The sequence below is a fragment of the Notolabrus celidotus genome, chromosome 22 (genome assembly GCF_009762535.1).
Source record: "Notolabrus celidotus isolate fNotCel1 chromosome 22, fNotCel1.pri, whole genome shotgun sequence".
Lineage (NCBI taxonomy): Eukaryota > Metazoa > Chordata > Actinopteri > Labriformes > Labridae > Notolabrus > Notolabrus celidotus.
In genome coordinates, this window is record NC_048293.1 from 13,665,131 (window position 1) to 13,677,676 (window position 12,546).

At 40.1% G+C, this 12,546-nt stretch overlaps 1 protein-coding gene across 1 annotated transcript; it reads left to right on the plus strand.

Moving 5' to 3' along the window:
- The first annotated feature begins 3,151 nt into the window (after positions 1 to 3,151).
- LOC117806374 (protein max-like) lies at positions 3,152 to 9,120 on the plus strand. Its single transcript, XM_034675298.1, has 4 exons — positions 3,152 to 3,342; positions 5,881 to 5,988; positions 7,609 to 7,747; positions 7,836 to 9,120. Exons 1-4 carry the CDS (start codon positions 3,307 to 3,309, stop codon positions 8,018 to 8,020), a joined length of 468 nt encoding a protein of 155 aa, XP_034531189.1. The 5' UTR covers positions 3,152 to 3,306; the 3' UTR covers positions 8,021 to 9,120.
- The last annotated feature ends 3,426 nt before the right edge of the window (positions 9,121 to 12,546 follow it).

Below are 12,546 nucleotides of genomic sequence, written 5' to 3' on the forward strand. Positions count from 1 at the left end.
TGTATTATGTTGGATTATCCTTTCTTGTCTTACAGTTACTAATCAGAGTGCCTTGTGCATATCATATTGTATCGAAACATAATTTATTGTATCCTATTGTTTCATATTGTCCCATATTATTGTAATGCTATAATCTTATCACTTGCACACTGAAATCTAAAATTTTAACTTGTCAGTAAAGTTACTGTTTGATCTTGTTCCACCTGATTATGGACACCAGGAAGATGAATGGATTTTTCCTATGAGATGCCCTGTGGCTGGTTTGATTTGGAGGTTTGTTTTCTTAAATTGACAAAGTCAAATTGCCACTTCAGTTACCTCAGGGATATCAGGCTTGTGGCAGCTCAGCGTTCATGAGGATGTATATTTTTGATTCTTTGATGTCAGCTATTCATATAATTGTGAAGCTAAATTCGCCAAGCGTTGCAGTGTTCACTCACTAATAGGGAGCTTAAGCTGGATTTAGACCACTGTGAGACAGGTGAGTTTTGGCCCAACACAGTCTGGTCCAAGGAGGAGTATTGAGTTTGGGTGATGTAAGTCAATTTCTGATACAATTATTGTTCAATCATTAAATGTATTACAGTTTGTTCATTATGTGAACAACATGATTAAGTGGCCACATTGTTTTCTTTTCTTAAGGCATTAGTGATTTCTTGTTGGATGATGGAATAATGTGTCTGATTATGCAATACGTACTGGTACATTATATCAAAAAAGACTGTGTAAGTTACAATACAGAGGAACATCTTTTGATGGATAACCTAAATATTCATTTAAATAAAAAATGATAAATCCTGCACTCAAAAGATAAAACAGTAGATTTCAAAATGATATTTGATGCTTTAGAATTGCCCTTGTTTAGCTTTGTCTTGAGCTAGATAGAAATATTCAGTTCTTGATTTAAAGGTGCATCTTTATAGCCAGTTGCAGGTTTATAAGCAGTGATAGCTTGCTGCACAAACTATTTAAAGGCCCTATGGAGGCAAGCATGCAGCAATGAATGGTGAGTGGGGGAGGGCAGCCAAAATGAGCTAGGCCACCATCTGGCCTCATAATCATATGCTGAGTGGAGCCTGGTTATTGTCTAACCTCTCTGTCTCCAGTGACCACTGAAACTACAGCCTTTTACACCTCTATATTTCAGAATCCCGTTTGCACGAATGGTTTATTTTTGTGAAACATGTCTCAGTGCATGGCTGTATGCACTAAAGGCAACAGTGATGCCATCATGGCAATATAATTAAATGCTGTAATACAGGGGCGTCGCCAGACCCCCTTTACTGGGGTACGTGCCTCAGTATAAATGAGCTGTGCCCCAGTATCAGGGGCGGACTGGCCATCGGGAGTACCAAGAGTTTTCCCGGTGGTCCGGAGTAAAAAAGAAAAGAAAAGACTTTAGGCGCAGTTGTTAATGTGCTGCATCCACCGCAGTGTTTCCCATACATTCATTAATTTGCGACCTGCTCGTTTGCGGTCTGGTTTTGATTTTGCTGTTGCAGAGAATGAGGATCAAGGTGCTGGAGGAGGAAGACAGACTGAGGTGCAGGAGCGGTCGAGGCAAAGTGAAAGTGAGACTGACAGGCGAGAGAAGGGTGAAACAAGTCAGGAGAGACGGCCCCAAGATGACAGACATGAAGATGAAGATGACGAGGGAGCAGTTTCAACAGAAACAGATGACATTAGTCTAGGGGCAAGAGCAAAAACCAGCGTCCACAAAGAAGGAGGGGACATTAGTGACTTAGGGGGCAAGCGTGATGGTCCTAAACAAATGGAGTCCCACTATCCCCAGCACTGCTTTGGGTTAAAAAAAAAAAAGATCATTTAATTTACAATGGTTTGAAAGCTTTCCCTGATTATAATATTCTGTAAATAGAGATGCAGCTTTGTAAACACATGAAACATGACACGACAGCCAAGTGGCGGAGGGTGTCCGGTTCGGTGGCCTTGGGATTCCATCTCTGCTCTTTGCAGATGATGTGGTCCTATTGGCTTCATCGGAGCAGTGACCTGCTGAGTGTGAGGCAGCAGGGATGGGGATCAGCACCTCCAAGTCTGAGGCCATGGTGCTCAGTTGGAAAAGGGTGGCTTGCCCTCTCCGGGTCGGAGGGAAGTCTTTGCCCCAGGCGGAGGAGTTTAAGTATCTCGGGGTCTTGTTCACGAGTGAGGGGAAAAGGGAGCGTGAGATTGACAGACGGATCGAGGCAGCTTCTGCAGTGATGCAGGCGCTGTACCGGTCTGTTGTGGTGAAGAGAGAGCTGAGCCAGAAGGCAAAGCTCTCAATTTACTGGTCAATCTACGTTCCGACCCTCACCTATGGTCACGAGCTGTGGGTAGTGACCGAAAGAACAAGATCGCGAATACAAGCGGCCGAAATGAGCTTTCTCCGCAGGGTGGCTGGGCTCAGCCTTAGAGGTAGGGTCAGGAGCTCAGACATCCGGGAGAGGCTCAAAGTAGAGCCGCTGCTCCTCCAGATCGAGAGGAGCCAGATGAGGTGGTTCGGGCGTCTGGTTAGGATGTCTCCCGGACGTCTCCCTGGGGAGGTGTTTCGGGCATGTCCGACTGGGAGGAGGCCACGGGGAAGGCCCAGGACATGCTGTCGAGACTATGTCTCTCAGCTGGCCTGGGAGCGCCTCGGTATCCTCCCAGAAGAGCTGGTGGAGGTGGCCGGGGAGAGGAGTGTCTGGGCTTCCCTGCTGAGGCTGCTGCCCCCACGACCCAGACAAGCGGAAGATGGATGGATGAAACATGACATATTTGTTTCACTAACTGGAAAAAAGCTCTGGATCTCTTTAGAGAGACACCTGCCCATAAAATGTGTGTTTGTGTGTGTGGAAGGGGATTTAGTAGGGGGCCTGTGCCCCAGTAGAGCTTTATGCCTAGCACCGCCCCTGCTGTAATATATTCATGTTACAAAACAACTAAAAATATATGATGCACTTGAGGAAACACGCCTGAGGACGTCCTGGGGATGCTGCTGTGTTTGCAAGTTGTAGGCGATAACGTTATGTTTTTGGGTAGGCGCGTCCAAATCCCTTTACTCATGGGAAATGTAGTTCGACGTGCGTACCCTTCACTTGGCTGGGTTCTGAAACATGACTTCATTACCCAGAAGACGTCACTCTGTTACGCCTGCGCTGTGAATGTTTTCCCGTCCATGTGTAGGCGAATCACGTGTAGAGAAACCGTTGATCGTCATGTATCTGCTGTAGCAAAGCTCCGTGCTACATTTTATTTGCCCCCAGTTGTCGCTGCACTTTGTTTTGACAGCTGCTTGTTTTGTTTTCTCAGACCTTTTACCGAAGAATGAGTGAAAACGATGACATCGAAGTCGACAGCGATGTATGTGGTTTAGTTTCCTTCAGATATAGCTAGTCAGATTTTCAGCCAAACGGCAACTTTAACATTCCTGACAGCCTACGCTGCCTGGAACTGAGCTAGCTAGCTCGCTAGCTATAGCAGGGTCTTTTTGGCTAACATAGCAGATACATAGGAAGTGAGCCGTCAGAAGTATTTCTGGGAGTGTAGTCTGACTGGTTTGTGAATAAAAGTTTAGTACATGAATGTGATGGGTTAGATACATCGTTCAATTGCGGAGAAGTCTGCTGTGGCTTGCAAAAAAAACACGTTAAGCGAGTAACCGTGTAATTGTCGCTGCGCAGCACCTCGTGCAGTTACGGTACGGGAGTTGACAGCGGCCAAAAAGGAGCGTCAGGATTCGCTTAAGAGTTAAATAGGAAATAGTACATTTTTTAAAATTCCTTTCAAAACCAAATATCATTTTAATGATGTGTGTACTTGAAACTGTCTAAAGTATGTGTACAGATTGTGAGACAGTGAGCATTTGCATAGGAAGATGTGTGGATAGTTAAATTGATAAAGGGTAACCATCAAGTCAGATATGTGGCTTTTAAGTTTAACATATTTTAATTTTATTTTAATTTTAATTAAAAATGCATTATTATTATCATTTGTATTATTATTTTTTATTATTTTAATCATTATTTTCAAAAAATTATTTATCTTTATTTTTTGTGTTCATCTGATCTCGTTATAACTCTACCTTATTTTTTAACTTTTCTTTTCACTCTTACTCATTTTATTAATTATACTGTGTTGATTTTCTTTTTTTAAGTATTTCTTATTTTTTAATCATGCCTTTTATAATTTTACCATTGCTGTTGTTTTCTGACAGTCTGTTTGGGCTACATGTTTTTAAGTTGAGAATTTATATTTTAATTTTCAGAAATAACGTGTTTCAGTATACCGTTACCTTTATAACCACAGTTATAGCTATGACATGTATTTACGTAATGTTCCTTTAAAAAAAAAAAAAAGGCATACTATGAGGCACACTTTTAAAATATGGTATTTTTAATTTAAAGTTAAGCCTTTGGGTGTCATTTGCATACGCATGACATGACACTCTTGAGTGTGCCTTCTTTTCCATGACACATTTCCTTTTTCCTTATGATGCGTGCCATAACGTGTTATCTGTTGACGTGCAGTAAACCTTGCACATATTTACAGCATGAGTGTAAACACGTCCATTTTGGCCGCTTCGAGCACCACGGCCGTAGTTGCACGAATAGATGCGCAAGCGACGGCTCACTTGACCGCAGTGCAAATAGGACACCAGAGACAGCCGTGGACGTGTTTTTATGCTGTTTCCCCCCCCCCCCCCCCCCCCCCGAGAATAGACCTGCCAAGTTGCCTTGCTATTTTCCTGCAGTCATCTTTCACCCTTTCGAAAGACGTTATCCTCAAACGGGAAACCAGCACTGCTACAGGACTTCACATTGCATTTGATACATATTTTTCAAATGCAACCTTGAACAGTTTTTACATGCTAATCAAAATACCTGAATGTGCACAAACCAGCAGCACTTAATGGACCGAAAATGTGATGTGTTATTTGAAAACACTGCATTGGTGATAGTGTCAGATCCCTGAGCTGGTCACATATTTGTCAGAGCTATGGATTCCCCTCCCCCATTTGATTAAGCTGGGATCTCCAGCTTTGGAGCTTTGGAAACATACAGTGCACTGTTAGGCCTGTTGAGCCTACATGTTTGGATATTCTAGGATAGTGAAATCCCAAGTAGAAAGACAGTTTATGAATTAAGTGGCAACTTTTTTTTCTCTTTGAAAAATGTCTCTTTCTTGCAGCTTGTGGTTTACATAAGAAATGAATGTAGCCAACCCCAGGAGAAATCTCCACCTGCACTAAATCCACTCTCCTATTGGTTCAGGGTTAGACCATTTAATGTTTGATTGCTCATTTATATATTGAGGAAATTGGATGAACACAGTGTCTTGACACAGACTACACTGGCGTCTGATTGTAATTAATCATTTTTAATTTTCACATTGTTTACAAGGTACATGACAGAACTCTGTGTTCCAGGCTTCTCGTTGCTCCAATTTGATATTTAGAAATGCAATTTTGAACATTTAGCCTCCAGTCAGGAACAGCCTTTTCTGTCCAGTCCTTTAATTATTAACCTGGACTGCATCCTGCCTCAGCTCTCACCATTCATCTTTAAAAGACGCCCTTTTGTGACCACGTCTAGCTTTAGGCTGAGGTTGCTAAACAAGTCCATGTAAACATAAGAGGTTACTACTGTTGTTAAACTAATAAAAGCAAGCAAAACATGCTCAATTACGATTATGTAAACACGCTCTATCCTTCTTTAACACAGAGGTTTCTTCTGTGAGATTTAAACATGAACTAATCTTATTTCATACTAAAAGCTTCTCTATTTCCACATTTATCTCTGAAATTTCTGTAAAACGAATATCCAACTCGTGATTGTATCTTGTATATTTTTGTCATTCTGCATGCTCTAAGTACTGCAACTATTCCCTCCACCTTTGCAGGCAGACAAGCGAGCACATCACAACGCGCTGGAGCGCAAACGCAGGGACCACATCAAAGACAGCTTCCATGGTTTACGAGATTCTGTGCCTGCACTACAAGGGGAGAAGGTGAGAGAGAGACAGTTTCATTTTCTACATTCAATATCCACATAAAAAACATTTTTATTTCAGTAAAGAATGATGTCAAGGCTCAGCAACCTTTTTCAAATGGAGCATCAGCTGATGACTTCTTAATTGATCAGGGATCGGCATTCGAGCCGGTCATTGATCAATTGGAGAATACATACACGCAAGTAACTATGTGTAACCGAGTATACGCTAAGACAATAATAAACAGGACATTGATGAGGAACTGTAGTTACTGCTTAAGATGTCTTGCTGGATCGAATGTCAGCGGTGGAGATACTTTAAATTAGAAAAAGGAGCCAACCGTAATAAATGCATTCGATCGTTCACGAGGTGGTATCAGTAGAGCTGCGTTCAATACTACCAAGTTGATACATCTAAAATCTAAACATGCAACAGAATTCACTAAAGAATCAAATGAAAGGATGCAACCAAACAAAGGATAAATAGCAAAAGACTATAAAGGCCATCAAGAGAACGCAGGTTTTTGCCATCTTATGGATCCAGGGTATGTCCTGCCGTCTAATCACTGCACGTCACACACTGCCCTACTGGAGCTGTGCAGCAAAGTTCATAACAACATGTGATGTGATTTAAAACATGATGTGACCGCTGTAAGTTTTATAACAGACATTTGGAGCTCCGATGTTTGTCCCATGTCGGAGCCTCACTGCACACTTTACTGATCCCTCCACTCAGCAGTTTAAGTTGATCCAGGTCAGCTGATGTTGTGATCCGGTTTGTGAAAAAGTAAAGGTAGAAGTAGTAATGAGAAAGAGGGGGAAAATAACATGAGGAAGCTGAGTTAAGGTCCAGTATTTACATTCTTCGACTAGCAGCCAGGCGGTGCCATCGTGACTCTCATGAGAGTTGCATTCACAGCAGAAAAACAAAGAAAAACACAGTGTGCAGCTCTTTTAGCAGGGAAAATACAGGTATACATATATTACACTGATCGGGACGTCTCTCAATGACTTACGCCGCCAGTGAACATGTATAAGATGGTCATAGTGTTTAGAAAAGAGCTGTAACTACAGTCACTTTTATTAGCCAGTAAATCACTCAAATGAAACAGGACAGTTTAACAGGCACTTCCTTTTACAGGTGTGATTAGAGGCAGTCGATGCATCCAAAACCAACACTAGAAGCTCTCTAGAAAATCAACTTATGTCTGGTGAACAATAAATGACAACAACAGTTAGCAACACGTCAGTAATAGTGAAAGTGTAATGTTTTGATGGCTGGGAAAAATGTCAGCGATGAGTATTCTTCCACTGATGATGAGGATATATTTTTATTGCTCTGGTGTGTGAGGGGTTGTCGACGTTGGACAAGGAAAACTGGAATCTCAACATTTCTCAATGTGCTGTAGGTGAAGGAAAGAGGGGGTCGTTTATTTCCCTTTCTGTACCTCACCTGCTACATGTAGGTGTTAGCTTATGTGTTACAGGTTGCTGTCCTCTGTAAGTGTTTTAATTTATTCTCCAGTTTATAATCCTGACTGTATGCCTGTAAAACTGTGATCTGTGAAATGCATGTTCTGCCTGAACAGATTAAAAACTGCTACATTGTCTCAATGCTTTCTGAACTCTCCGCTGACAGAGTTCTGTCAAACAGGCCTCCCGAGCACAGATTCTAGACAAAGCCACTGAGTACATCCAGTATATGAGGCGAAAAAACCACACCCACCAGCAAGACATCGATGACCTGAAGAAACAGAATGCACTGTTGGAGCAGCAGGGTAAGCAGAGGAAATATTTTATGTGATGTTCGACAACAAAGAGTGGTGTTTGCTGCTGTGTTTATTGTCTTTCTATGTGTGTGTGTAGTTCGTGCACTTGAGAAGGCCAAGGGGAACACTCAGCTCCAGACAAACTACTCTTCTGACAGCAGCTTGTACACAAACCGCAAAGGGAGCGCGGTGTCCGCCTTCGATGGTGGCTCCGACTCCAGCTCCGAATCAGAGCCGGACGAGCCGCCCACCAGGAAGAAGCTGCGCGTCGATGCCAGCTAAACTCAAACCGCGCCGGGTTCTCCAAACAGACTCTTTTGGGCCCCACCAGCCACCCTAACTCCTCCTACCTGTCCGCACTCAGTCCAGCCTTCTTACAGCAGTCAGGTGACGAGGTGGAGACTGTGTGAGAGAGGTGCTCTTATGTATAAAACGCTTTACCTTCCTTTTTCCTCCTGGCAAGCATCCCGTCACTCCTTTTTGTGGCCCAGCGACAACTTTTAAGACTCCCACAGTGAGGCAGCTCTGCAGTTTTGAAGGACTTTAAGCTTTTCAAACCTCATGATAACCTTTCATAATCAAACGTGGAGATGACATGTTATGGGGCTTTAGTAAAGCTACATAAATAAAAAGATTTTTTTTCCTTTGTTGGACTTGTGAGGCTTTACCACCTTTGACAAAAAAAGTGTAATTAGGGATAGTTTACCTTTGTGATATTCATACTTTTCCACAAAAGAATGTGAAGTTGCTTTTGAGAAAAATGTCTGTAATGCAGAATGCACCCCTTCTTGTTCAGTGTAGGTGGCTCAAGTTTTGTTCCTGAAATTGTTTGTGTAATTAAATGAACCCTTCTATTTATAGTAACGCACCGAAATTGATTTTTAACTCTTCGCTCTGTTTGGCCTGAGATTTTCCAGACACGGGAGGAGGAAGAAGCTGACCTGCTGTGTTAGCGGGTAACACAGGTTCAGCTGTTTATTTTTCCTGTATTTTTATTATCACCAGATTAACTGTGGGTGTAGAAAAATCCCCTTAATGGATGCTGAATGTTACGCAATGCAGTCAAAGGACAGTGACCTTTTATTTTTGTTGATGGAAGTCCTATTCAGTGTGTAGTATATAACACTGTATACTCTTAAATGGTGTCAGCTCTGCAAAGAAAAGCCTTCCCTTGAAATATTTGCCTGTGCTGGGAATGTTTATCTTTCTTTTTTTTCCTTTTTTGCAGAGGTGAAGTTAGTGTGTACGTAATCAATATTTGTTTGTTCCATTCCGTGGAAATTACAGGTATGTTGTACATACTGCCAACGGTTGTCTTGCGAGTTGAGGCATACCTTTATTATGAAACTATAAATAAAACTATTTTATCCTTTTGGGATGTATTTGTGACTCAGCATGTTTTTAATAGCTTTATAAGGTCGCTCTTTTGCACCATGCTTTAAAGTTACAATTATTAGATTGTACCTGTACTCAATCTCTTATTCAAACAGCAGTCATTAGGGTTTATAAGGTGAAATATTGGATGTAGTCACATGTAAATATTTAATAGGTATTGTCAACACTATATACAAATTATTGGGAGTAAGACATCCTAGTTATCTTTATAATTAGAAATGAATCATATAAAAGCACGGAAGGCAGGTCTGTGTATGGACAAATATACTGTAAGTGAGGAAATTTGGCGAATATACACAGGGGTGTAGTAGTGGGGGGAAAAGTGGGACTGACAACCTAGGGCCCAAGTGGGGAGCGGGGCCACCTAATGGTCCTGAAAGTTTCTACTACGCTTTTCTTTTGTTATAGCTGCAATAAGAAAACTAAAATTGTCTGAATAAATAAACATTCAGAATTCCTTTCTGGAAAAAAGGTGAGTCTCTGTGTAGTAGAGATAATGTTGATAACTCCGTCTGGACACTAGTTTGTGTAGTATTACCAGGTTCACACAGGGGTGTCGGCCAGAACACCACTTAAGGCCAAATGCTCGAGAGCACGAAAAACACAGAGAGTTGGAAGTTGGTTGATTTGGGTTTTACTTCGTGTGACTGTGTGGGTGTGTGGTTTTCTACAAAGAAAAAGGGACAACAAATATGTCTTAAATATGTAAAGCAATATGGCACACTTCTTTATACTATAGCTTAGCTTAGCAAGAGTGTCTGCAAATCTACAAAATGAACAATGGAGAACATCTACACTCTAAAAGGGGACTCAATAACAGTTTACAGTGCAACATCAAATTAAATCAACTCTCTTATACAATTATCCTTTAGATTAATACTCACTCTTTCATTCACGCACATCCAGCTTCTTGTCACTTGTCTGTCACTGCACCAGCTCTCATCACCGCATGGCCTCACTCACTCACAGTCAAACACTAGCTGGGGAAGCCCCTCCCACATTGAAAATGAAAGCATAACTTAAACATAACTGAAACCAAACAGGATTTAATATAACTTTGGGGCCTTTTCTACACTCTGTTTACGTTTGGACCGCAGCGGTCTGTCAGCAGCAGGCAGCTCCTGGGGTGCTGAGTGGACAGCGGCTGCGGAACAGACCGTGAGCCTTGATCAATCAATGTGGATGTGCAATTAATAAGTTAAAAACGCATATACAGTAGGCTATTAGTGTGATTTAAACAACTGTCTATGCATGAAAACGCTTGTCATTGCCATATTGTCATGGCATTAAGTGTGGCTGAATCTGATTGAAAGTAAACTGTAGGTTTTTGGAGTTTTATTTCACTTAATTAGGTAAGATTATACCAAATAATGCCCCCTTGTTGTTATTCAACCAGTCACTTGGCTTAAAATAATCTTGTTTAAAGAGGTGGACAGTCTGAAGGTCAATATTGTGCAGTTACATTTGGTGAAATTGTAAAAAAAAATCATTGGTATGTAGCTTAGATTTGAGTTTAAGCAGTATATTTTTGTTTAATGCAAATAAACCAGTATTATAGCATGTTATATTTTGTAGGGTTGGCTGTGGTGATGGGGCTTACTGAAATATCTTTTCAGGGGGCCCAGAATTCCTGGCAACGCCCCTGAGTACACAACATGCAAAAGCATTGCATTTGAAGGAGAGCACAGATTCTTCACAATATTCTAGCATGAATTTGATTGGCTAACATATTAAAGATGGACCAGTGAGAATGGAAAAGTGAAAATTGGTTCATATTGGAATGTATTGTGAAATATAGGCAGTAAAGGTTTAATCAAAGTGTTATAAAGCGGGTGGTGTTCTCTCACATTAATTCAGTCTAATTACTTCAGTGTTCATCACCTACTGCTCTGCCTTTCTTTGTTTAAATATTGAATTTGGGAGCAGCTCAGTGATGTGTCCCAGCTGTCACTCCTCCTGCGTGCGGCAGCCTCTTTAAGGATGCAGGTGAGATGCTGCCTTCAGGGCTCATGGGAAATCTCAGATCAACTAGGAAACACAACATTTTTAAAGATTGAAATAATGTAGTGTATTTGATGGAGGGTTAAGACTGCTCAGAAGGAAGAACGACGGCAATAGAAAAAATAAATAGATCATATTGCATTCTATATTGGGTTCGTTCAATACAAGTAAGCTGATAAGTACGTAAATATATCTGCAGTCTTCATAAGATTCAAGATTCAAGAAAGCTTTATTGCCAAGTGAGCTCACATACAAGGAATTTGACGTGGTGAAAGGAACACTGGTACTTAACAACAAGACAGTAAGGATACAACAAGACAGTAAGGACAATAAATACAGAAACCTAAATACAAATCCAAAAATTCTAAATAAAACTAAAAATACTATCTGTACAAAGAAGATATAGAAGTACTTTAAAGAAATGAAATAAGTTAAATTAGCCTAAGCCAGAGTGCATGTAGTAGATGGATACAATAATTGGATGTGTTATGATATAAATTACAATATTGCACATGGTTATGAGGTATTGCACGGGAAATAAGATAAGATAAGATAAGATACTCCTTTATTCGTCCCACAACAGGGAAATTCATGGAGTTACAGCAGCAAACAAAAAGGTGTACAGTACAAGAATTTCAACAAGAATATATATAGAAAAGAAATGTTCATCAGAGATGTTGTATTGCACATGTTTGTGAAATATCACAGGATTCTTTTGCGGTTTACAGTTTGATTGTTCATGATAATTAGCAAAGCTATGCCAGATAACGTTAAATCAACTATTTTATTTATATCATATTCTTATAAAAACTCTATTTTTGTTGTAAAATAAATTATCACAGGAGTCTTTAATGGTTTACAGTTTGATTGTTCATGATAGTTAGCAAAGCTATGCCAGATAACGTTAAATTAACTATATTATTTCTATTATATTCTTATAAAAAGTCTATTTTTGGAAGAACTTACTTATGTTGTAAGGAAGAAGGCTTCTGAGTTTAGCGATATCTGGGAGACATTTTTAAATTTTCTAAAAAGTGTTGACATTGAAGAAGTGCTGGAACTGTGATGTGATGACGAGAATGACATTTTCTATATTTATGATGTGAGGAATTATTTTATTTATTTATTTATTTTGCTACATTTGAGTTTTTATGTACTATCAATGTCATTTTATTATTATTATTACTATTTTCAATGTCATTTTATTTTATTTGAAGGTTTTGTCTAGAGTTGTTGTGTTTTATGTACATTTTGATACATTCTGTAAATACCCTTAAAAAATGTGAAAATCAACAAAACATGTTTACAAAAAAAATTCTATTTTCGTTGTAAAATAAATTATCACAGGAGTCTTTAATGGTTTACAGTTTGATTGTTCATGATAATTGGCAAAGCTATGCCAGATAACGTTA

Bases quoted from the DNA above. Each gene is read 5' to 3' on its own strand.
- LOC117806374 (XM_034675298.1), top strand. From the start codon at position 3,307: ATGAGTGAAAACGATGACATCGAAGTCGACAGCGAT. The intron at 3,343-5,880 runs GTATGTGGTTTA...CCACCTTTGCAG, and splicing joins ACATCGAAGTCGACAGCGAT to GCAGACAAGCGAGCACATCA. The intron at 7,748-7,835 runs GTAAGCAGAGGA...GTGTGTGTGTAG, and splicing joins TGCACTGTTGGAGCAGCAGG to TTCGTGCACTTGAGAAGGCC.